Genomic DNA, 23,939 nt, shown 5'->3' with positions numbered 1-23,939 from the left:
TTTTTTGTTATTAATCAAAATGTAACGATTTTTTTGCAAAAAAAATGACATTTTTCACTTTCAGCTGTAAAATTTTGCAAAAAAAACGACATCCATATATAAATTTTTTGCCAAATTTATTGTTCTACATGTCTTTGATAAAAAAAAAATGTTTGGGCAAAAAAAAAATGGTTTGGGTAAAAGTTATAGCATTTACAAACTATGGTACAAAAATGTGAATTTCCGCTTTTTGAAGCAGCTCTGACTTTCTGAGCACCTGTCATGATTCCTGAGGTTCTACAATGCCCAAACAGTAGAAAACCCCCACAAATGACCCCATTTCGGAAAGTAGACACCCTAAGGTATTCGCTGATGGGCATAGTGAGTTCATAGAACTTTTTATTTTTTGTCACAAGTTAGCGGAAAATGATGATGATTTTTATTTTTTTTATTTTTCTTACAAAGTCTCATATTCCACTAACTTGCGACAAAAAATAAAAAATTCTAGGAACTCGCCATGCCCCTCACGGAATACCTTGGGGTGTGTTCTTTCCAAAATGGGGTCACTTGTGGCGTAGTTATACTGCCCTGGCAATTTAGGGGCCCAAATGTGTGAGAAGAACTTTGCAATCAAAATGTGTAAAAAATGACCGGTGAAATCCAAAAGGTGCACTTTGGAATATGTGCCCCTTTGCCCACCTTGGCAGCAAAAAAGTGTGACACATCTGGTATCGCCGTACTCAGGAGAAGTTGGGGAATGTGTTTTGGGGTGTCATTTTACATATACCCATGCTGGGTGAGAGAAATATCTTGGTCAAATGCCAACTTTGTATAAAAAAATGGGAAATGTTGTCTTTTGCCAAGATATTTTTCTCACCCAGCATGGGTATATGTAAAATGACACCCCAAAACACATTCCCCAACTTCTCCTGAGTTCGGCGATACCAGATGTGTCACACTTTTTTGCAGCCTAGATGCGCAAAGGGGCCCAAATTCCTTTTAGGAGGGCATTTTTAGACATTTGGATCCCAGACTTCTTCTCACACTTTCGGGCCCCTAAAAAGCCAGGGCAGTATAAATACCCCACATGTGACCCCACTTTGGAAAGAAGACACCCCAAGGTATTCAATGAGGGGCATGGCGAGTTCCTAGAAATGTTTTATTTTTTGCATAAGTTAGCGGAAATTGATTTTTTTGGTTTTTTTCTCACAAAGTCTCACTTTCCGCTAACTTAGGACAAAAATTTCAATCTTTCATGGACTCAATATGCCCCTCAGCGAATACCTTGGGGTGTCTTCTTTCCGAAATGGGGTCACATGTGGGGTATTTATACTGCCCTGGCTTTTTAGGGGCCCTAAAGCGTGAGAAGAAGTCTGGAATATAAATGTCTAAAAATGTTTACGCATTTGGATTCCGTGAGGGGTATGGTGAGTTCATGGGAGATTTTATTTTTTGACACAAGTTAGTGGAATATGAGACTTAGTAAGAAAAAACAAAAACAAAAAAAAAATTTCCGCTAACTTGTGCCCAAAAAAATGTCTGAATGGAGCCTTACCAGGGGGGTGATCAATGACAGGGGGGTGATCAATGACAGGGGGGTAATCACCCATATAGACTCCCGGATCACCCCCCTGGGAAGGCTCCATTCAGACGTCCGTATAATTTTTACGGATCCATGGATCGGATCCGCAGAACACATGCGGACGTCTGAATGGAGCCTTACAGGGGGGTTATCAATGACAGGGGGTGATCAGGGTGATCACCCCCCTGTCACTGATCACCCCCCCTGTAATGCTCCATTCAGACATCCGCATGATTTTTTACGGATCCATGGATCGGATCCACAAAAAACATGCGGACGTCTGAATGGAGCCTTACAGGGGGGTTATCAATGACAGGGGGTGATCAGGGTGATCACCCCCCTGTCACTGATCACCCCCCCTGTAAGGCTCCATTCAGACATCCGCATGATTTTTTACGGATCCATGGATACATGGATCGGATCCACAAAAAACATGCGGACGTCTGAATGGAGCCTTACAGGGGGGTGATCAATGACAGGGGGGTGATCAGGGAGTGTATATGGGTGATCACCCCCCTGTAAGGCTCCATTCAGACGTCCGCATGTGCTTTGCGGATCCGATCCATGTATCCATGGATCCGTAAAAATCATGCGGACGTCTGAATGGAGCCTTACAGGGGGGTGATCAATGACAGGGGGGTGATCAATGACAGGGGGTGATCAGGGAGTGTATATGGGTGATCACCCGCCTGTCATTGATCACCCCCCTGTAAGGCTCCATTTAGACGTCCGTATGCGTTTTGCGGATCCGATCCATGTATCCGTGGATCCGTAAAAATCATACGGACGTCTGAACGGAGCCTGACAGGGGGGTGATCAATGACAGGGCGGTGATCAATGACAGGGGGGTGATCAGGGAGTTTATATGGGGTGATCATGGGTGATCAGGGGTTTATAAGGGGTTAATAAGTGACGGGGGGGGGGGGGGGGTGTAGTGTAGTGTGGTGTTTGGTGCGACTGTACTGACCTACCTGAGTCCTCTGGTGGTCGATCCTAACAAAAGGGACCACCAGAGGACCAGGTAGGAGGTATATTAGACGCTGTTATGAAAACAGCGTCTAATATACCTGTTAGGGGTTAAAAAATTCGGATCTCCAGCCTGCCAGCGAACGATCGCCGCTGGCATGCTGGAGATCCACTCGCTTACCTTCCGTTCCTGTGAGCGCGCGCGCCTGTGTGCGCGCGTTCACAGGAAATCTCGCGTATCGCGAGATGACGCGTATATGCGTGACTGTGCGCCAGCCTGCCACCTCCGGAACGCACATGTGCGTTAGGCGGTCCGGAGGTGGTTAAAGGGGGATATCCTGTAAAAAATGAAAATCCGGCATCATATAGAACATGAACCTCACATGGGTCCAGAGATCTCCCCATTCATTGCTCTGCTGGATTTATATCAAGCTGACAGCTCAAGGGGCGTGTCTTTTATGCTGTAGATAAGGGGGCGTGTCCATGCTCTTCCTATCACAACTCAGGAGCCAGCTGAAGGATGCAACTGAGCATGTGCGGCCACCTCAGTGAGCAGGACAAAGAAATAAGAAAAAGAACCAACAGCAGATGGATTATACTGAATTACTCGGCGGCTATACAACATTTTTAATTACATGCAATTACAAAAGTATTCAGATCCAGGTGCTGGTTTGAGAACTGTAGAGTATTTGTCGTGGGACAACCCCCTTAAGGCGTCAGTGATAACCGCATCTTTTTTTGCAGTGGTTGTAATTTTTACAGGTATAACATAAAATAAATGTATTTCACCTGTAGAAATGAGGCGACCACCTTGAAAACCGCATAATGTTTTTTTACTGATGTGGTTTTGATGCAGTTTTAAAAGGGATGCCCTAGACTAAGGTAATACAAGGCACTGATTAAGGATTTTTAATCCGAAATGCGTCGACCGTTTGTGCGGTTCCTGCTCACACAAGCTTTTAATGGATACTCAACCAATATTGGATTTTTATGGAGACATTGGGTGCTGGAGTCTTTTTTTTTTTGGCTTGTATAATGTATTGCGTTTCTCCATATTGCCTCTTTTGCACATTATATCCAGGGGTTACGACCACCCTGCAATCCAGCAGCGGTGGTCGTGCCTGCACACTATAGGAAAAAGCGCCGGCCTCTCTGGTGGCCAGGACCATAGGAGCTGCTGTAGATGTGTTTCTTTGTGTGCTCCCAAGAGAGGCTGGCGCTTTTTCCTGCAGTGTGCAAGCACGACCACCTCTGCTGGATTGCAGGGTGGTCGTAACCCCTGGATATGAGCCCTGTATAATGTGATGAAAAAATGAATCCAGCCAGCAAAGGAGGCAATACGGAGAATCACAATACATTAGTAAGGGCCTTGTATTAATGTCGTCTACATGATAAATGCCATTCGCTGAAGTGAGAGTACCCCTTTAACCTCACCTCGATCACCATGTGTTCAAAACTAGCCTTATTCTCCAACCTCCAGCACAGCAGTTGACTTCTATGGTGCTATGTGCTGCCTCAGTTTTTGACAGCCCATATGACATACACATCATTTGCCTTCAGTTCCACCAGCCATTGCAATGTGTTCCGTTCATCCAATTCATGCATGTTCCGCCTCTCCCCGCAGAACATACCTGTTACCAGCATACGCCTGCTGGTCCTGGAGAAGATATTTGTGACACCATGCTGTGAGGTCCTCCTGTTACTTCATGCTCGTGTCCACTTCCAGGTCAAGAGGCTGGTGGAGCGCAAAGTTACAGGTGCCTGGGGTGTAAGAGACAATGGTGGGGCTGAATGGCCAGGAGAGCACAGAAGTCAATTGCCTTGAGAAGAAATGCTGAATGAAGATATCAATGAGTTATAAAGATGAATGGCGCCATTTTCTTTTTTGTTTTGCAGAGATGGACCCACCTCTGATTAGTTATATGGTGCAGCTGGAGAACCAGGTGGTATTTCCAGGAGGGGACCCTGACTTGCCTGTGGCTGATCTTGACGAAACGTCCCTTGTGGTGACGGCCGTACAGCTGGGCTGCACCAGCCTAATCTTTGCACACAAGAGTATCCTTGTACGATACACAATTCTGGTAAAACTGCCAGGTTATTCCCATATAACAGTTTCATTGATTGACATTACAGACCCAATGCTTGCAGATCCACTGTTTCCAGCCAACACTTCTGTGACCTGGTGGGTTGGCTTGGTCATCATAGTCACCATCAACCTCCTCACGAATGTTCACATGCCAACCAAAACCCGAGCCAAGAGAGCACCGGGCAGACAAATTCCATCTTTCATTACTGCCTATTTTTGGACTGAAGGTGAATCGTGCAATCACAATACCCAAATTATTTTGGGCCAAGATTGTCTCAGATGTAGAGGTCCCTTAACATGACGCTAGATATTCTCATGCCTGGTGGTTCCAGCCTTCCTAACTGCACGGTGTGCGTGGTGGAGCCAGGGTATCTTGGTATGCTTCACGCGTCTTCTTCGACATCTTTGTGTATGAAAACCAGGGAGAAAGATGTAATTGTCCATCTACTTCCCCTCAGGGTTTTCCATTCGCCCCGGAGAGCTCTGGATTCTGGAGGTAGAGAAGTCGTATGAAGTCAGCATTGAGGTGTATGAAAAGATAAGCAGTCGCCGGGTCTATCCCTCACAGGTATGGACTCTGCTGTCTAATGTGACCACGACATCATGGAGTTAGACACCATCCTCTTCAGATAACGAGAGTTCAGTATTCATTGAGATCTTGGGTCTATTTCATTCTCCTTCATCTGTTCTCCTATCTTAACAGAACCTGCGGATCAGCGTTCAATTTCCCCCCCAATTCTTCAGTCTGATATTGTCCTCTGAAAACGGGTCATACCATGTGGTACGTGCCCTCCATACTGGAACCACAAGCATCAATGCTTCACTTACTGGTGTGGATCCTCAGGTGAGATCAAAGTCCTAAACCTATTCTCATTGTAGAGCCAAGCGGTGATGATGGCCTGGCTTCTAGATCTAGATCTACGACCCTGTGCATTCATGGTTCATCAGGACCTGGGTGAAGGGGGGGGATATGCTTACGTCACCTTCAAAGCACCAAACACATCTTGTCAGAGTAAGGACATCTGACAAATGTCTCTGACTGCCTCTTAGAGGGGTATTCCATCTAATAAGTCATGGCATATCTGGGAACTCTACCCACCCTGAGAACGAAAGGGCTGACAAGAAGTTTACTAAAACAACAGGTATCCATTAATGGTCCCTTTACACGGGGCGACGATCTAGCAGATTGTCGGGAAGGAAGTGTTCCCTCCAACAATCTGCTGATCACTAGCGGAGGAGACCGCCTCATTTACATGCACCGATCTCCTCTATAGTATGAGGAGGAGCGATCACTAATGCTATCACTCTCCCCCATACTGTCTTGTTGTGTCCCAGCAGCAGATCATAATTACACAGCATCGGGAAACAATGATCTCTTGTGCTGCACAAAAGATCCAATCACCTGATGAATGAGCGTTTTGCTCGTTCATCGGGTAATCAGCGGAGCATTTACACCGCAAGATCATCGCTAACTAGTGTTACTAGTAACGCTGGTTAGCGATGATCTATTCAATTGTCGGCCCGTGTAAAGGGCCCATAAGGTTTACAAGTACCCAAGGAGCTCCTTGGACAAATAGGGTGAACAATGAGATCCTTGGATCTTCTGGAAAATAAATCTTTCTTGTGTCATTGACAGGATTCACCATTCTGGATGTTTTCAAACCAAATTTTCCAGGAACAAGAGGTAAAGATATTCTTACCCATTACCCTGTCTCCCCAAACTGTGGCGTTCCCTGCTTACCCAAGAGACGCATCCTATAGATACTTGGTAAAGGTGAGATTTTTTTATTAAGTAATCAAACAGTGAAGATTTACTTTTAGGCCGAGCTCCATAAGGGAAAAAAATAAATAAAAAGTACGCAAATTAGCTCTCCTCCAGAAGGAAGAAAACTGTCATACCAGCCAAACTGATGAGGGGCAAGACCCCTAAAACCGCAGTCTATAGATGGAGCCTCTCCCTTTTGGAGGAGCTTCGGTCTATGAGGCAGTTCCCTTCCTTCTGGAGCGGAGCTAATGTGCAGAAGATTTCTACAGAAAGCGATCACCGTGAACAATATGACTGAACGCGCTGCTACGTCTATGTTTTTCTGTGGCACGCAATATACCTGAAGGCTTCCACAACATGTTCTCCTCAGGTGGCAGGAGGCAGCGGGAATGTCTCCTGGTTATCCACAAATGAGAGCATCGCAAGTGTTACCACCAAAGGCGTTGTCATCACTAGACGAGACCCCGGCCACTGTATGGTCCAAGCCAGTGACATTATGAACCCGTTACACAGCGCTGAGAGCCACGTAAGTAAGCAGCGACTTATGTTGGAAGGAATAATTTTTCTATAGGTTTTTTCAAACAAAAATTCTCAAAAAATGTTTTGATCCCATGTTTTCCATTCATTCTCATACAGGTTTTGGTGCTCTCGGTCACATCTTTGGAGCTTGTCCCATCCAATGCGGACACACAGGTCGGCCGGGAGATCCATATTCCATTAGTGGTGTATGGGAAATATCAGGGTGCCCGTATTCCTTTCATAAACTGCTCACAGCTTCCACTGCACATCAGCATGGACAGGGGTGGAGTGTTCAGCATCCAAGAAGGTGAGGTCTTCTGCATGCCAAAAACTAGAGGCAACTCATCCCGTATTACCGAACGAGAGTGAAAATGTATACCTGTAATGTTTCCCACATATAGGGCAACTAATCTGGAGCCACTTTGTATGAGAAGGCATAAACTGTGACCTGTTTGCCCTGGGGTATTAGCTGGTGGGTTGACTTGGTTAGGGGTATTCCAATAAAAAAAAAAAAAATCATCTAGAGGTGATATATGCTAGATTGATGGGGATCCGACCTCTGGGACCCCCATTGATTGGCAGACCAGCGGCCCCATGTTCCTTTCAAAGTCTATGAGATACTATCGCGCTGATGAAGTGGGGCACTGTATAAAAAGGGAGCAGCAGACAAAGGTTTTTGCTTCTACCCACTCTCCGAAATGGATTGGGAAGGTGGTTCTGGATTTATGGATGGGAGTATGTAAGGGGAATCACAGCACTTCACCTTAGGTCAAGGCAATATTACAGACCCAGGACCAGCAGGGCAGATATGAGTGGGGAGGACATGGCTGTGTGGTCTGTGCTCAACTATGAACTAGGATAAGTCAGCCAGGCTGGGCTAGGCCTGACCGAGCTAAGCAGGGTCTAACTGGCCCACCAGGGTACCGGAGAATCCTCAGGTAGTCTATAAAGCCACAGCCCTAAGGGTCCATGAAAAAAATCCTATCTGGAACTGCCTTTGAACCTAATCACTTGCCACTAGGGTCTAGTTCTTTGATGATATAAGACTTGGGCCCCCATTATAATTTTCTCTGCTGGGCCCAAGAAACTCAAGTCTGACCCTGGAGCAATGGGTGCAGTGTCTCGATTAGAGTCAGGTTGCCCAGTGTGTCTTGCTTTTACCAATGTGGTTGTTTTGAGGCAATGGGATTAGCAGGTTTTCTCCTTATTGTGCACTCCTCGGGTAACATTTCTCTATGTTTTTCTCGGCAATAGACAGATGTAGATTTGATCCTCCATCATGTTCCTGCTTGAAGATACTTGCACAAAACCTCGGCCATGTTGTACTCACAGTCAGTGTAACAACAGCGGATGGAGAATACCACAACAACACCATCTTCTCAGCATACAACCCTCTCAAGGTTGATCTATAAGAGTTCTCAGCTTCCCATACTTACATATTTCTGCTCCATATTAGTCTACTCAAATTACCTGTAAGTCACTTGTTCCCATAGGCAGTGGATCCAGTACACACCTCTGTACTCTCCCTATATTCAACCAAGGTCATGGTCTTTGAAGGTGGTCCAAGACCATGGCTTCCCGAGCCAAGCAGTTTCTTTATGTGGCTCACTGCTCAAGACTGGAGTGGTGTTCACATACAACAAATCGGAGATCCTGCTAAGGCAAAGCAGAAATTACACACATATCAGGTCCAGTGCACTAAACTGGGAGAGCAGGTGAGCGAATGTCCGAAAACATCTATAGCGTGGGACACATGAATGGTAGAGATGACGGGCTAGCCTTTATCTTGCAGGTTTTGACATTCCAACTCGGAAATCATCCCGGAATCCTAAATCCAAGACCATCTGTGGACATGGTAGAGGTGATGGTTATCTGTGCTGTTCCTGCACACATGTCCTTGTATCCGGTGTACTCTGTGCCGAATGGAGCTCAGCCATGTCCTATCCCAAAGCATAACCGAGAACTTGTAAGACTTTTGCTCTCCCTTTTTTTTTTTTTTTTTTTTATTCGTTAAGAAAATTAGAAAAAGCAGATACAATAGTCTGACCTCTCAATAAAGATGGTGGGTAACAAATATGTATGATGAGTAACATATACAGTACATTATATCTTGTTCAACATATATCAGTATAAGTATCAGATAGGCAAATGAAAACAAGATGGTATTTCTTATCTAACAGAGCATGAGAGATCTTCACATAACCACATACATGCCAAAAGGCAAATATACTATGGGCAAGGGGGGAAACAGACAGCAACTGGACACTAGAGGGGGGACAGACTGGAACAGTAGGGAAGGTGGGGGAGATGGATGTAAAAAATTTAAATCGGGAGAAGAAAGGGGAGAAGAAAAAAAAAAGGGGGGGGGGGTCTTCATTAGGCTACTAAGGTCCGATATTCCGGGGTGTCCTGGAACACAAACCACAGGGTCCAAGAAGTAATGAAGGCCTCGTGGGTGTTTCGAGAGAGAGCTGTCAGTTCCTCCATTCTCCATGTTTCCCAACTTGTAAACCCAAAGATCTATAGAAGGTGGGGAGGGGGACTTCCATCTTGCTGGTATGCAGGCCCAAGCAGCACTAACCAAATGACGCAAGATTGACTTACTGAGCAGACGAGTAGGCAAATCCGAGAGGAATAGCAAAAAGAAACCTGGGGTATTTGGGATGGAGAATGGAAAGATTGAGGCAATGGTCCTGTGGACCGACTCCCAGAACTGCCTGAGTTTACGACAATGCCAGAAGATATGATTCAGAGAGCCTTGCGCAGAAGGAAACAATTTATGAAGACTGGTCGGTACAGAATACCATCTAGACAGTATTTTGTAACCTGCCTCCTGGAATTTGCTAGCTATCGGGGATTTGTGTGTGAGACAGTATAGTCTTGGCCACTGGTCGGAGGGGATGTCGATTTCTAAATCAGAGGCCCATCTATCAACGTAGGGAGGGCAGAAATCCGACTGGGGTATCACCAAAGCCTTATAGAATTCAGACAGAGAGTGCCGGTATACACTCGAGCCAATACTCATGTTTTCACAAAGGGGTGAGAGGTCTCTCTAAACCCGGGGACAAGGGGATAGTGGAAAGGAAATGGGACAGTTGTCTAATCCTCTCTCCGTTCCTTCTTGTAGACAAGGTACCATAGCTGAATATAATTTTTATCACTTGCTCAGCCTGTTGATATTCTTTATTCAGATGCCCGTGTCCATGTTGAGGGACACAAAACTAGAGCTGATCCTCTATGACCAGTACAAGAGGAAATTTGACAACTTCAGCTCACTGGCGATGGACTGGACATCTTCCAACGAGACCATGGCTCACCTGTCGTATAGCCAGGGCATGCAGGAGATACCAAAGAGTGATGCTACTGGACAGACATGGTTACACGGTGAGTGGTCATGCTTCATTTACACAACATACAGGCTCAGTGATGTCAGGACATCTCCATTACCCTCTCAAAATGTGCCACAATTAAGGTATTTTTCCTCATGGGTTATTGGAAATGGAGATGAGGTATCATACATAGCTATGAATCACCTGAAGACCACAGCATGAATGGTAAGTAATTGATCTATGAAGGATGAAAACCTGTCGAATGATGCACTAAGAAGATCAGGGACAGGTATGGTGAACCTTTTCATTGGCACTGGCCACCTTCATGCGGCGATGACGGCCAAGTTTTAATTTTGAGTGCAGGGTATGTGATAATGTGAGGTAATGGTTTCCAATAGGTCAGCATCTTCTAGAAGTAAAGAACATCAAAGGCACAGTTTTCATCAGTGTCACGTGTGCTGGATACAAGTCCTGGGTTCAGGTCCAAGTAAGTAACTTTAAGGCATATTTCTTAAAATATTTCCTAATGCTGCGGGGCACATTTCTTAGAGATCTCTCTAATCACAGGATACGTCGCTTCTCATTATCACCACGCTGAAACTCTCCCTGGTCGATGAAGTGTCCATTCTACCGAATTACATCACTGTGTTTGATCACCCAAAGGTTGAGGTGAGAGCTTTCTGCTCATGTCTAAGGCTCTGTCCACATCCGAGTTGGATCCATTGCAGATTATGTCATATTTGTCAGCAAAAATACAGCACTCCTCTACTCCCCCTGAGGAAGCCGACCCTAAACACGTGTCGGGGTCTCTAGGAGGGGCCACCAGCCGGGTCTGTATTGTGTATATGTTGTGAATCATGGTTATCATCTAGGTGGGGGAGCCACATCTTGTATTTCCATCCCACCTTTTCCACTACTTGCAATGCTATAACTAGATGTCCCGATGTATTGTGTGCACTCTCCATGTGGTGGTGTCTGTCTTTGCCAATTTATGCATCTATTTATTTGTTTTATCAATTTTAATAAAGATATATTTTTGTATTAACATTTTTGTATTATATCTGTGTTTATGCTGAGTGTCTGGGTTTGTCCCATCTAGGAGCCAATCTTTTTTCTGGTAAAACAAACGTTATGACCGAAACCAACAAATCCCAATTCTGCTATAAGCCAGTGGGGTTTGTCGGTGTCATTGGTGCCCACCACGTGGCCGATCCATCTCAGCTTGAATTCCAGAAAGAAATGGAATTTGAAATCCAGATGTAAGCTCAGCCTTGTAAGAAGAGTCATTCTGAAGGCCCAGTATCTGATGTGTCTAATGGTCCATTGTGTATTTTTGGCCATCCTCATGGAGGAAATGCTCTAAATGATGTTTTTATATGTTATAATGTTAAATATTCAGGTTGTTAATATTTTACTTCAAAGGAAACCTTGAACTTAGTGGAAGGATCTGGATATTTTCTGGTAAATATTAGTGATCCCAGGATGGTGACGACCACATATGAAGAAGCAGAGAACACAGTGCAGGTAACAGAACCTCTCTACATTGTTGTGGTACCGAGGATACATTTTAGGCTACTTTCACACCTGCGTTCGATCGGATCCGTTCTGAACGGATCCGCTCATATTAATGCAGACGGTGGCTCCGTTCAGAACGGATCCGTCTGCATTAGAACTTAGAAAAAGTCTGAAAGTAGCCTGAGCGGATCCGTTCCGACTTTACATTGAAAGTCAATGGGGGACGGATCCGATTGAAGATTGAGCCATATGGTGTCATCTTCAAGCGGATCCGTCCCCATTGACTTACATTGTAAGTCGGAACGGATCCGCTCGCCTCCGCACGGCCAGGCGGACACCCGAACGCTGCGGGTGTCCGCACGGCCAGGCGGACACCCGAACTTTTTCTACTGGGGCCTCACTAGTGATTGAATTCCATCGGCCATTTTATCTTTCCTTTCTACATTACGTACTTAATAACTCAATTGATTATAATGTTAATCTAGAGACTTCTGCAGTCCGAGAAAGACCATATTATTACAAAACCAAAAGTCCCCTGTATCTTTCTTCAGGTGATCCCCCGTCACCCTGGTACTCTGACACTGGAGGTCCAAGACCTCTGTATCTTATCTGCAAGTTATGCCACTGCTACCATCCACGTCTCCGACATCTACGAATTGGAGATCAGCTTGGTAGATAAGGTAGATGTTTTTTATACACTGTATTACGTGTGTTCCCTACTTATGACACATACTATACATCCAGTTCTTGTGTTTTTTCTACAGGTAGAAGTAGGAAAATCTGTAGAAGTTTTGGTGAAAGTCTGGGATGTTTCTCATAGGCCGTTCCTGAATAGACATTTCAACATAATGCAATTGAATGTCCAGAGCTCCAGCCCCATCGTCATTCTCAAGTAAAACACCTCTCCTCTCTTTCCCATCATTGAGATCCTACTCATCTTCCTTTCTATTATTTAGAAGCATAGACCCACCTTTAACCATGGCATTTACCTTTGCAAATGCCTAAAGGGAAGGTTTCACCCTGAAAACATCTTCAGGCATGTCACAGAGGCAGCTCAAAAGTACACAATGGTGGGGTTCTGTGCTCCGTGACTGAACACTAATGTGTATGAGATCCCCAATGCACTAAACTGGTGATTCCATCTATGGGCTTAGAGATCCAAAGACCTCCGACTCAGAAGACAATGGGGAACAGCGTTGTGGCACCTTTAATCTAGAGACTGGTGGGGGTCAACGATGCCCTTCGAGTTGCTAAATCATCATGTAAAGATATAATTCTTATTTTGTCTGTAGCTTCAGAATATAATTTTCTCCTCCAGAAAACTGCCTGAAAATGACAAGTTCTCCTGGAGTTACCTCCTTCATGGCACTGGTGTAGGAGAGACAACCCTGGTGGTGACTGCACACGATAAAGCCAGGAGGACAATAACCTCGGCTCCTCATCCAGTAGAGGTGAGATGACCATCGCTAGAGATGTCTTGTACATGTCCACTGTCATCTTGTTATGTACAGTGCATACATGCTGGTTTGTCTCTCTAGGTATTTGCGCCTTTCCGACTGGTACCAGACAAAATCACATTAATTCCTTACAATATGATCCAGGTATGAAGTTTTATTGCACAGTTGAAACCAAATTAGCGAATGCGGTAAAAAAAACCAAAAAACAAGAACTGGCCAATACCGCCATACAAAGGCTAGATTGTAAATTGATGCAAGAGTGGCCCAATTTCTAACGCTTCCCTTTGAATAGGCTGCACGTGGTTTGTCCGTCAAGTAATACAAAGATCAAGGGCTAATTTCCCCCTCAGTGGGCAATGAATTGGGCTCCCCTCAAATTTATGGCATATAGATATAAATCCTTCTCTCCAAATTTCACGCCATTTGGTTGCCCTCAGTCAGTGGTCTGCTGCATTCACAAACCTCTCTCCAAGTTACGAGAACATGTAAAGATTTTTCTGTAGCCATTTTTGTCCCCAAAAGACAGTCTTCGTCATTATTCACTAGATTATGGCCACCAATCATCTAAAATAGATCTTCTAATGGATTGATCCTTCCAGGTTACGTCTGAGGGAGGGCCGCAGCCGCAGTCCGTTATCCAGTTCTCCGTTAGTAATGACAGCGTGGCCACCATAAATGAAGTGGGCCAGGTGACTGGATTAGCTGTGGGAACCACCAAAATCAGAGGGACTGTCCAAGCCATAAGTGAAGAGATGGGAAGCTCCATGGTATCTACTCAGGTAATGGTTCTATACAGGTTTCAGGTTCTCATAAGTAAGAAAACAAACCAAGGAATTCTCTTGATCCTCATAAAAAATATTTTATGTTTGGAGGGTTTCTCTTCTGGGAGCCCCCATAATTAGGTAAATACATAGTGTTACTATACTATAATAATATGTGTTCTGTCGTCGGATATGAATGTTAATGGAACAGTTGAAGATGATGTAAGTTTCCTCTCTCACAATTAAGGTGCTCATACACATTACACCTGCCGACTTCTGATTTATACCATTGAATGTGTATGGAGGTGTCATGAATTTCAACTTGCCCAATCTTTTCACTTTTAAGGCAGATAAGCTGCCGACATGTCTGGCAGTGCGTCTCTCCTCTTCCTATCTAGAACATATGACACGCTGGGCCAAGATGAACATGCATGAGTATGAGTGAGGATCAGGGGGATCGTTCAGGCGGCAACTATCTAAAGTATATAGTCAGCTTTACAGCACCTTTTGTTCATGACATTGTCTTCAGCACCCTCTGTTTTTGTCTTACAGGATGAAATAGTGGTTGAGGTCATTCATCTGAAAGCGATCAGGATCCATATCCCTGTGACTCGTCTTATTATACCATCTGAGGTCTGTAAAGCAGCTCCTAGTAGAAGGGATTATCCGGGCTCAGATCTGAACCCACCCCATTCTTCACCCAGGCAGCCCCTCTGAGATGAGCATCACAGTATTTCATGCTCCAATGCTCTCCCTTGCCGTGCGCGGCAAGGGCTTTTTCTGCAGATCCAGGAAAGTACCGGGTCTCTGCTAGGTGGAGGCGTCATGTAAAACAAAAAATCACCTCCCCTGCGCGATACCACACAGGGCATGGGAGCATGAAATGCTCCGAAGCGCAACTCAGCGGGGCTGCCGGGGTGAAGAAGGGGCTATGTCTGGGTTCATTTCTCCAGGCTCCCAGTATTGATGACTTATCCTCAGGATGGGTCATTAAAGGGCTTTTCAACTTTCCCTATATTGCTGACCTATCCTCAGGATAGGTCATCAATATCAGATTGGTGGGGGTCCGACTCCTGGCACCCCTGTAGATCAGCAAGCGCTGCATTCTCTTCACTGTTTACTAGCTCACCATCAGCACTGCAGTGGCTCCTCCGTCCCATACACTTGAAGGAGCTGTACTTACACTGCAGTGGCTCCTCCGTCCCATACACTTGAAGGAGCGCTACTTACACTGCAGTGGCTCCTCCGTCCCATACACTTGAAGGAGCTGTACTTACACTGCAGTGGCTCCTCCGTCCCATACACTTGAAGGAGCTGTACTTACACTGCAGTGGCTCCTCCGTCCCATACACTTGAAGGAGCTGTACTTACACTGCAGTGGCTCCTCCGTCCCATACACTTGAAGGAGCTGTACTTACACTGCAGTGGCTCCTCCGTCCAATACACTTGAAGGAGCGCTACTTACACTGCAGTGGCTCCTCCATCCCATACACTTGAAGGAGCTGTACTTACACTGCAGTGGCTCCTCCGTCCAATACACTTGAAGGAGCTGTACTTACACTGCAGTGGCTCCTCCGTCCCATACACTTGAAGGAGCTGTACTTACACTGCAGTGGCTCCTCCGTCCCATACACTTGAAGGAACTGTACTTACACTGCAGTGGCTCCTCCGTCCCATACACTTGAAGGAGCTGTACTTACCCTGCAGTGGCTCCTCCGTCCAATACACTTGAAGGAGCTGTACTTACCCTGCAGTGGCTCCTCCATTCCATACACTTGAAGGAGCTGTACTTACCCTGCAGTGGCTCCTCCATTCCATACACTTGAAGGAGCTGTACTTACACTGCAGCCGTGAGCAGGTAAACAGCAAAGAGAACTTACAGCTCACATGAATGCTGCTCTCTCTTCCAAACAGCTGATCAGCGGGGGTGCCAGGAGTCGGCCCCCTGACGATATAATATTGTTGACCTATTCTGAGCACAGGTCATCAATATGGGAAAAACAGAAAATCCCTATCTGATCGGTTAGGGTCAAACACCCCGCATTCCCACAGATCAGCTGTTCGCTGCAGCCTCCGCCACTGGAACTAGCACTGTGAATACAGAGGGAACCACAGCTCCGTGCAAAGCTTAGTGGCCGTGTCAGGTTACTGCAGCTCAGCTCCTATTCACTTCAATGGCAGCTGAGCTGCAGTTACCCAGCACGGCCACTACACTTTGAACGGAGCTGTGATTCCCTCTGTATTCACAGTGCTAGTTCCAGTGCCGGAGGCTCCAAGGAACAGCTGATTGGTGGGGGTCCGGGGTTTCAGACCCTCACCAATCGGATATTAATGACCTATGCTGAGGATAGGTCTTTGAAATTGGGAGCCTGAGGATAGATCATTCATATTGGGAGCCTGAGGATATGTCATTGATATTGGGAGCCTGAGGATAGGTCATTGATATTAGGAGCCTGAGGATGGGTCATTGATATTAGGAGCCTGAGGATGGGTCATTGATATTAGGAGCCTGAGGATGGGTCATTGATATTAGGAGCCGAAGGATAGGTCATTGATATTAGGAGCCTGAGGATAGGTCATTGATATTAGGAGCCGGAGGATAGGTCATTGATATTAGGAGCCTGAGGATAGGTCATTGATATTAGGAGCCTGAGGATAGGTCATTGATATTGGGAGCCTGAGGATAGGTCATTGATATTAGGAGCCTGAGGATAGGTCATTGATATTAGGAGCCTGAGGATAGGTCATTGATATTAGGAGCCTGAGGATAGGTCATTGATATTGGAAGCCTGAGGATAGGTCATTGATATTAGGAGCCTCAGGATAGGTCATTGATATTAGGAGCCTGAGGATAGGTCATTGATATTAGGAGCCTCAGGATAGGTCATTGATATTAGGAGCCTGAGGATAGGTCATTGATATTAGGAGCCTGAGGATAGGTCATTGATATTAGGAGCCTGAGGATAGGTCATTGATATTAGGAGCCTGAGGATAGGTCATTGATATTAGGAGCCTGAGGATAGGTCATTGAATTAGGAGCCGGAGGATAGGTCATTGATATTAGGAGCCTGAGGATAGGTCATTGATATTAGGAGCCTGAGGATAGGTCATTGATATTAGGAGCCGGAGGATAGGTCATTGATATTAGGAGCCTCAGGATAGGTCATTGATATTAGGAGCCGGAGGATAGGTCAGTGATATTAGGAGCCTAAGGATGGTTTATTGATATTAGGAGCCTGAGGATAGGTCATTGATATTGGGAACCTGAGGATAGGTCATTGATATTGGGAACCTGAGGATAGGTCATTGATATTAGGAGCCTGAGGATAGGTCATTGAATTAGGAGCCGGAGGATAGGTCATTGATATTAGGAGCCTGAGGATAGGTCATTGATATTGGGAACCTGAGGATAGGTCATTGATATTAGGAGCCTGAGGATAGGTCATTGATATTAGGAGCCGGAGGATAGGTCATTGATATTAGGAGCCTAAGGATGGTTTATTGATATTAGGAGCCTGAGGATGGGTCATTGATATTAGCAGCCTGAGGATGGGTCATTGATATTAGGAGCCTGAGGATAGGTCATTGATATTAGCAGCCTGAGGATGGGTCATTGATATTAGGAGCCTGAGGATGGGTCATTGATATTAGGAGCCTAAGGATGGTTTATTGATATTAGGAGCCTGAGGATAGGTCATTGATATTGGGAACCTGAGGATAGGTCATTGATATTGGGAACCTGAGTATAGGTCATTGATATTAGGAGCCTGAGGATAGGTCATTGAATTAGGAGCCGGAGGATAGGTCATTGATATTAGGAGCCTGAGGATAGGTCATTGATATTGGGAACCTGAGGATAGGTCATTGATATTAGGAGCCTGAGGATAGGTCATTGATATTAGGAGCCGGAGGATAGGTCATTGATATTAGGAGCCTAAGGATGGTTTATTGATATTAGGAGCCTGAGGATGGGTCATTGATATTAGCAGCCTGAGGATGGGTCATTGATATTAGGAGCCTGAGGATAGGTCATTGATATTAGGAGCCTGAGGATAGGTCATTGATATTAGGAGCCTGAGGATAGGTCATTGATATTGGGAGCCCGAGGATAGGTCATTGATATTAGGAGCCTGAGGATGGGTCATTGATATTAGGAGCCTGAGGATAGGTAATTAATATTAGGAGCCTGAGGATAGGTCATTGATATTAGGAGCATGAGGATAGGTCATTGATATTGGGAGCCTGAGGATAGGTCATTGATATTGAGAGCCTGAGGATAGGTCATTGATATTGGAAGCCTGAGGATAGGTCATTGATATTAGGAGCCTGAGGATAGGTCATTGATATTAGGAGCCTGAGGATAGGTCATTGATATTGGAAGCCTGAGGATAGGTCATTGATATTAGGAGCCTGAGGATAGGTCATTGATATTAGGAGCCTGAGGATGGGTCATTGATATTGGGAACCTGAGGATAGGTCATTGATATTAGGAGCCTGAGGATAGGTCATTGATATTAGGAGCCTGAGGATGGGTCATTGATATTAGGAGCCTGAGGATGGGTCATTGATATTAGGAGCCTGAGGATAGGTCATTGATATTGGGAGCCTGAGGATAGGTCATTGATATTAGGAGCCTGAGGATAGGTCATTGATATTAGGAGCCTGAGCATGGGTCATTGATATTAGGAGCCTGAGGATAGGTCATTGATATTAGGAGCCTGAGGATAGGTCATTGATATTGGGAGCCTGAGGATAGGTCATTGATATTAGGAGTCTGTAAAAACCTATTTAACTATGAAATGAACAGGCAACTTTTCAAAACTGGTTTAACGGAATTATGATATCCTTGAGTCTATGGGCACCTTTAGACTAGGTAAACATAGTTCCTTGGTTCTTTCTTATCAATGGTCATGTCAACAATGATATCTCTTTTACGCTACAGATGCCTGTATATGTGATGGGAATCTCCAGCACACAGACTCCATTTTCCTTTAGTAACTCAAAGCCTCCTTTGCAATTCTACTGGTCACTAAATAAAAGGGATGTGGTGACCCTGGAGCCCCGTATGACTGAGGTGACTACTGGGAAATAAATCTCTCCTGTACGTCTTTTACATGAAAATAATTTCAGGATAAGCAAGAAAAATCCTCTTTATTTCCAGGCATCTGTAGAATTGCAGCCAGAGTTAAACTTTGCTCAGTTGGTCCGGACTTGGGCCATTGGTCGGGTAAGCATTAAAGTGACCGTACGCTCTGTGTCTGGAGAACAGTTTGAGGGTAATACAGCTGAGCTAGTAGACCAGGTACAAGTTGTGGTAAGTCTGGCTCTTACGGTTCTCCTGATAGTCATGTGCAGAGTTAGGGTTCTCCAACTGCTAAAAATGTTTTCTGAAACAGGTTTTACGGGGCCTCTCTCTGTTGACGCCAAAATGCCCGATACACCAGATCCTTATGGCTCCAAATTCTTATCTCACTGTGACGACAAACAAGTAAGAGACGGTGAACATTTCCACTTGCTTCTTGATAATGAGTAGATGATGGTCCACCTGCAAGCCAGTAAATCGACCTTTGTGATTTAGAGATGGAGGAGCTTCTGTGATCTCTTACATCCTTCAGTCTTTTCCCAACGCTTCGGTGATTGAAGACGATGGTCATGGCCACCTAAGAGCTGGAGGCATTACGGGATCCAGTATCCTAAAGATCTCAGCTGTGGAACCATTTGGAATAACCCAGAACCTTGTCATTGGTGTCCAGGTAGGGGGAACCTTCAAGAACTTTATTTATGGCAGATAAAGCGATTTCTTTCACACTACTGCGTTATAACCTCAGGTGGCTCCTGTCAACTACCTAAGAATTGAAGTCAATCCCAAGCTCCATACTAGAAGCGGTCATCCTCTGGCATCTTTTCCTGTTGGTATAACCTTGGAGCTCAATGTGCACTTTTACTCTAGCATTGGGGAAAAATTTCACACCCAGAAAACACAACTTCGTTTTGCAACAAACAGGTACTAGCAAATTGTAAACCACCTCAACCGATGTCCTAGACCCCTGCCCAAGCCTGTCCTATGGTCTTCACATAGTTTTGCATTCAATTTTGTGTTTCTTCCTTACAGAGATGACCTCCTACTAATTGAACCTGGTATTAAGAATTACACCTTCCTGGTAACAACAGTGATGCAAGGAGAGACACTGCTGAGAGTCTGGGATGAAGCACATCCAGGGATGGCAGATTTCATGCCAATACCTGTAGAGGATGCCATATCGCCAGAGCTCAAGATGCCCATTGCCGTTGGAGAAGTCATTTGTTTAAGTACAGAGCTGGTCAACAGTAACGGTGAGGTTATTACTGCTAAGATGATGTAATATTTTTCAGAACCTTAGGCCCTCTTAATGATATCACACATTATCCTCAAATATGTCATCCAGTGCTCTTCCTGATAGGTCACAGTCTAATCTGTTGCACTTTTTTCCCTTGTTATGTTCCAAGGCTTGTTAAAAAGTTGGACTTCGACTCATGGTGCTAGCAAGAGGGGTTCTCTTTCCCTAGCAGATACTTCTTTCCATATTTTTTTCCCATGGAGCATTGCCAATAATTAGTAGTCACCACAAGTGTCTGGCAGCGGCTTTATCCCATCTTCCAATTTAAAGCACATGATGTACGCTCAGCCGAGCTGCACCTGCATGTGTGTTGTGGGGGGAGAATCAGGAAGGATAGCTGTTGGATGAACTAGATAAAATAGATAAAGCCAGGTACAAAGTAGAAAAATTTAAAGGAATATCTATAAATCTATAAAATATGTGCAAGTTTATGCGCATATATATATATATATATATATATATATATATATATATACACACATATACACACACACACACATACTGTATACAATACTCACAAAAAGTTAAGGATATTTGGCTTGTAGGTGAAATTTCCGGATGAACCTAAAATGCCCTCTAACCTTTACAGGTGAACTTAATGTGACCATCTCTAATTTTCTGAATGCACATGTCCAACTATTCAATGTTTCAGGACTTTTTTGCACAACTTGCTGTTCTCTAACAAGGAGCTTAACGGCAAAATTCACAACAGGTGTTTGATCCATGAATCGCCCAATACATTTATTGGTTCAATTAGAACTAGGTATTTAAACAGTCCTCCTCATCATGCTGTTCACATTTTGACATCATGAGACCAAGACGACACCTAGTAATTGATCATCATTACCTCGCCATTGCGAGGCTTCACTCAGGATGTTCTCAGACAGGAGGCTATGACTCCAAAAAGGCTTGTAAAAAATTAAATGTTATGATTTCTTGATTATAATTGAAAAGGTAAATAAAAACGAATATATAAAAAAAATGAGAAAGTTTTGCAATCACTCAAAAGATGCTCTCACACCAACCCTCTCTTGTTCTTCCCCAGATGAGCCAGGGGTCTGGCAGACGTCTCCAGGTCCATTCCTTCAGGTAGATGGGGTGACAGGTGTGGCCGTAGCTCGCAGTAAAGGGATCACAAATGTCTTCTATATCATTACTGGGATGTTCACGACACACAAGCAGGTGAGAGGCAAAGGTATATATGATAATATACTGCCGTACAGCAAAGCGAGAGGATATAGGCTGATTAGAACAGCATGGGCCATATAAGAAAGCTGCAAGGCTGGAACTACAGTACAAGGGTAGTCAGCAGAACTGGACCCATCATTTATAGGACCTCCAATTATCTGCCCACTATTATTGCTGCTATTAAGGATGGTTTGATTGTTGCAGTGCAGACAACGCCGCATCATGTAGTCTTCAACCATTTCTCTTACATGAGGCCCAGTCAGTGGATAACAATACTGTGGTATTTAATTTCAGGTGACAATCGAATCCTCTGAGTCCCTCATTATGAGACTCATATCTCAAGGTCATGTCACTAACTTCCCGTCTACACGTCAGTATACTGCGTTTGTCTCTTTTAGCCGCACAGAGCCTGTTATAAAAGGTAAGGATGAGAAATGTCTACGTTGTTGTTATCAGGTTGTCTACAGGGTAGGCCATGAGATCACTGAAATGGTCACTGCTCCGATCCTAGTCCATCAGGCCCCTGGTCTTCTGGCTTGAGTTTTCCGAATGCTTTAAAGTTCCTCATTGCTTTTCTGAGGGTCCATTGCAGCTATTGTCAACAGACACTTAGGCCAAATGGCTAAAGAAACTCTCCTTTTGATGGTGCCAAAGTGCTTCAGGCGGCACAATTCACCTATAAAACCTCTTCTTCCCTACGAGCTCAGTTATGACGAAGGTGTCTGGTTGACTTCAGATGCAGAAGTCAAGAGGGTATGGCACACAGAATAATCCAAAGAGGTAGTCAGACAAAAAACAGGTCACAACTGCTGCTGAAGCTCCAGAAATTACATACCAGGTTATGGCAGTATGCAGGGCACATAAGCACAGCGCCTAGCACTGTAACCGGCCAGGAGACTGTGCGCTCTGCACATGTGCTCCCAGACATATCTACCAGCACCGCCAAGAGACTCCTCATGGAGAGGAGGCAGAGGAGGCTCTGGAGCTCGGTGAGCACATGATGGCTTATTTTTCATTGAATATATTTCCTCGTATAGGGGTGCAAGAACTTTCCGCATGGCACAAAATGTCTTCTTCCCGTTACCATTTTTTTATATTTTATTGGTCAGGTCCATGCAGCAAAGTGCAGATAGAGGTGGCGCAGGAAATGCTGACATCTGCCAATCTCCTGATCTGCTCGGTGCAGTTCAGTAACCAGTCCATACACATCCCAGCCACAAAGGTCTTCCAGATCCGACCAGACTTCAGTGTGGAGACAGGTATATGCTTGGAAGCAAGGTTGGTCGTAGACGGGGGAGTCACCTGATGATTTCGAGGAGTATAATTCAGGTATTTGTTAACGTTTTAAAATCTATTGTATTTCTAGGACAATATACTTGTGAGATCTCCCTCAAGACACTGACACACATGGAGATGCAAACCCTGAGCACAGCGGACACCCTGGTGGAGTTAAGAGCATCTCTACTTGGAGGAGTTGGGTTTCTTCACGTCCCTTTCCACCCGGCCTTTCATGTAAACCAGACTGAGCTGCTCTTCAGTAGGCACGAGCTGGACAGCCATATCAGGATTTATGGGACCAGCACTGTTCTAAGGAATGTGGAGGTATCTGCATCTACTGCTCATGCCACGCCGTTCTTCTCATCAAACTGTGTCAGAACCTGATGGATGCCATCACAGTCAATGGGGTCTATAGAGCGCCATTGGTGTCCATCATATAATGGAGCCAGGACTATTTTAGTTTCTCTGCTCCTAGGGACAATTTTAATATGCAGTAATTACTCATTATTCTTTCTTATTTTACAGGGTTGCCAAACTTGGAGATACACATAATCAATCTTAAGGCTGTATTTTATTAAACAAGCCAGAAGACGATTGTCGGAGAGGGAAACGTTCCTTCTCGGCAATTGCCTGCCCGTTAGTGGAGTAGTCTCTGCTATTACATGGAGATGCGCGATTCCAAATGCCATCGCTCATGGCCATACTGACTCGTTGTTTGCCGGCAGCAGATGGACCGGCAAACAATGATTTTTTCAACCTGATGAAAGATTCCAATTGCCCAATGAAGAATCATCGGGTAATCGGTGGCAGTATTACACCGCCAGCGACGATCGGCCAGTGTAATACAGGCTTTACTTTCTTTTACCCTGCAGATAGCATCAAGCTTCCCAGACTTGCTGTTCGGAATAGACATAATTCCAGCAAAGCAGGCCGGACTGTTCCTCATCTCTGTGTCTGCTCTGGACTTCGAATCCATCCGCTTCTCCCCAGTGCCCCTGTTTATTAACATCTCGTGTGCTCTGACCGGTCAGGATATGGCACTGCCAGTGAAGGCTGTCCTGGAAGGTCAGTTTGATAATGGTGTTAATGGTAGACTGCATAGCTAGTGCCATATGCAAAAAGTGGCCTCTAGATGGC

The 23,939-nt window shown here is 45.0% G+C and overlaps 1 protein-coding gene across 1 annotated transcript in view; it reads left to right on the top strand.

Annotated features, from left to right (window-relative positions):
• The window catches only part of NUP210L (nucleoporin 210 like), a 33,976-nt gene that overhangs the window by 6,000 nt on the left and 4,037 nt on the right, over window positions 1-23,939 (top strand). Inside the window, exons 7-39 of the mRNA XM_044269330.1 lie at window positions 4,152-4,284; window positions 4,424-4,582; window positions 4,921-4,989; window positions 5,072-5,181; window positions 5,317-5,457; window positions 6,250-6,387; window positions 6,749-6,904; window positions 7,015-7,204; window positions 8,152-8,297; window positions 8,391-8,612; window positions 8,690-8,863; window positions 10,089-10,281; window positions 10,625-10,713; window positions 10,794-10,895; window positions 11,649-11,750; window positions 12,293-12,421; window positions 12,506-12,633; window positions 13,060-13,192; window positions 13,280-13,342; window positions 13,798-13,977; window positions 14,512-14,592; window positions 18,902-19,033; window positions 19,121-19,273; window positions 19,356-19,447; window positions 19,538-19,712; window positions 19,788-19,963; window positions 20,072-20,292; window positions 21,382-21,518; window positions 21,923-21,945; window positions 22,449-22,513; window positions 22,634-22,783; window positions 22,891-23,126; window positions 23,675-23,867. Coding sequence (XP_044125265.1) covers window positions 4,152-4,284; window positions 4,424-4,582; window positions 4,921-4,989; window positions 5,072-5,181; window positions 5,317-5,457; window positions 6,250-6,387; window positions 6,749-6,904; window positions 7,015-7,204; window positions 8,152-8,297; window positions 8,391-8,612; window positions 8,690-8,863; window positions 10,089-10,281; window positions 10,625-10,713; window positions 10,794-10,895; window positions 11,649-11,750; window positions 12,293-12,421; window positions 12,506-12,633; window positions 13,060-13,192; window positions 13,280-13,342; window positions 13,798-13,977; window positions 14,512-14,592; window positions 18,902-19,033; window positions 19,121-19,273; window positions 19,356-19,447; window positions 19,538-19,712; window positions 19,788-19,963; window positions 20,072-20,292; window positions 21,382-21,518; window positions 21,923-21,945; window positions 22,449-22,513; window positions 22,634-22,783; window positions 22,891-23,126; window positions 23,675-23,867 — 4,591 coding nt within the window. The remainder of the gene's footprint in view (window positions 1-4,151; window positions 4,285-4,423; window positions 4,583-4,920; window positions 4,990-5,071; window positions 5,182-5,316; window positions 5,458-6,249; window positions 6,388-6,748; window positions 6,905-7,014; window positions 7,205-8,151; window positions 8,298-8,390; window positions 8,613-8,689; window positions 8,864-10,088; window positions 10,282-10,624; window positions 10,714-10,793; window positions 10,896-11,648; window positions 11,751-12,292; window positions 12,422-12,505; window positions 12,634-13,059; window positions 13,193-13,279; window positions 13,343-13,797; window positions 13,978-14,511; window positions 14,593-18,901; window positions 19,034-19,120; window positions 19,274-19,355; window positions 19,448-19,537; window positions 19,713-19,787; window positions 19,964-20,071; window positions 20,293-21,381; window positions 21,519-21,922; window positions 21,946-22,448; window positions 22,514-22,633; window positions 22,784-22,890; window positions 23,127-23,674; window positions 23,868-23,939) is intronic.

The sequence above is a fragment of the Bufo gargarizans genome, chromosome 10 (assembly GCF_014858855.1).
Source record: "Bufo gargarizans isolate SCDJY-AF-19 chromosome 10, ASM1485885v1, whole genome shotgun sequence".
Taxonomy (NCBI): domain Eukaryota; kingdom Metazoa; phylum Chordata; class Amphibia; order Anura; family Bufonidae; genus Bufo; species Bufo gargarizans.
The sequence above is the reverse complement of the archived record's forward strand: the minus strand, read 5'-3'. Positions and strand labels throughout refer to the sequence as shown.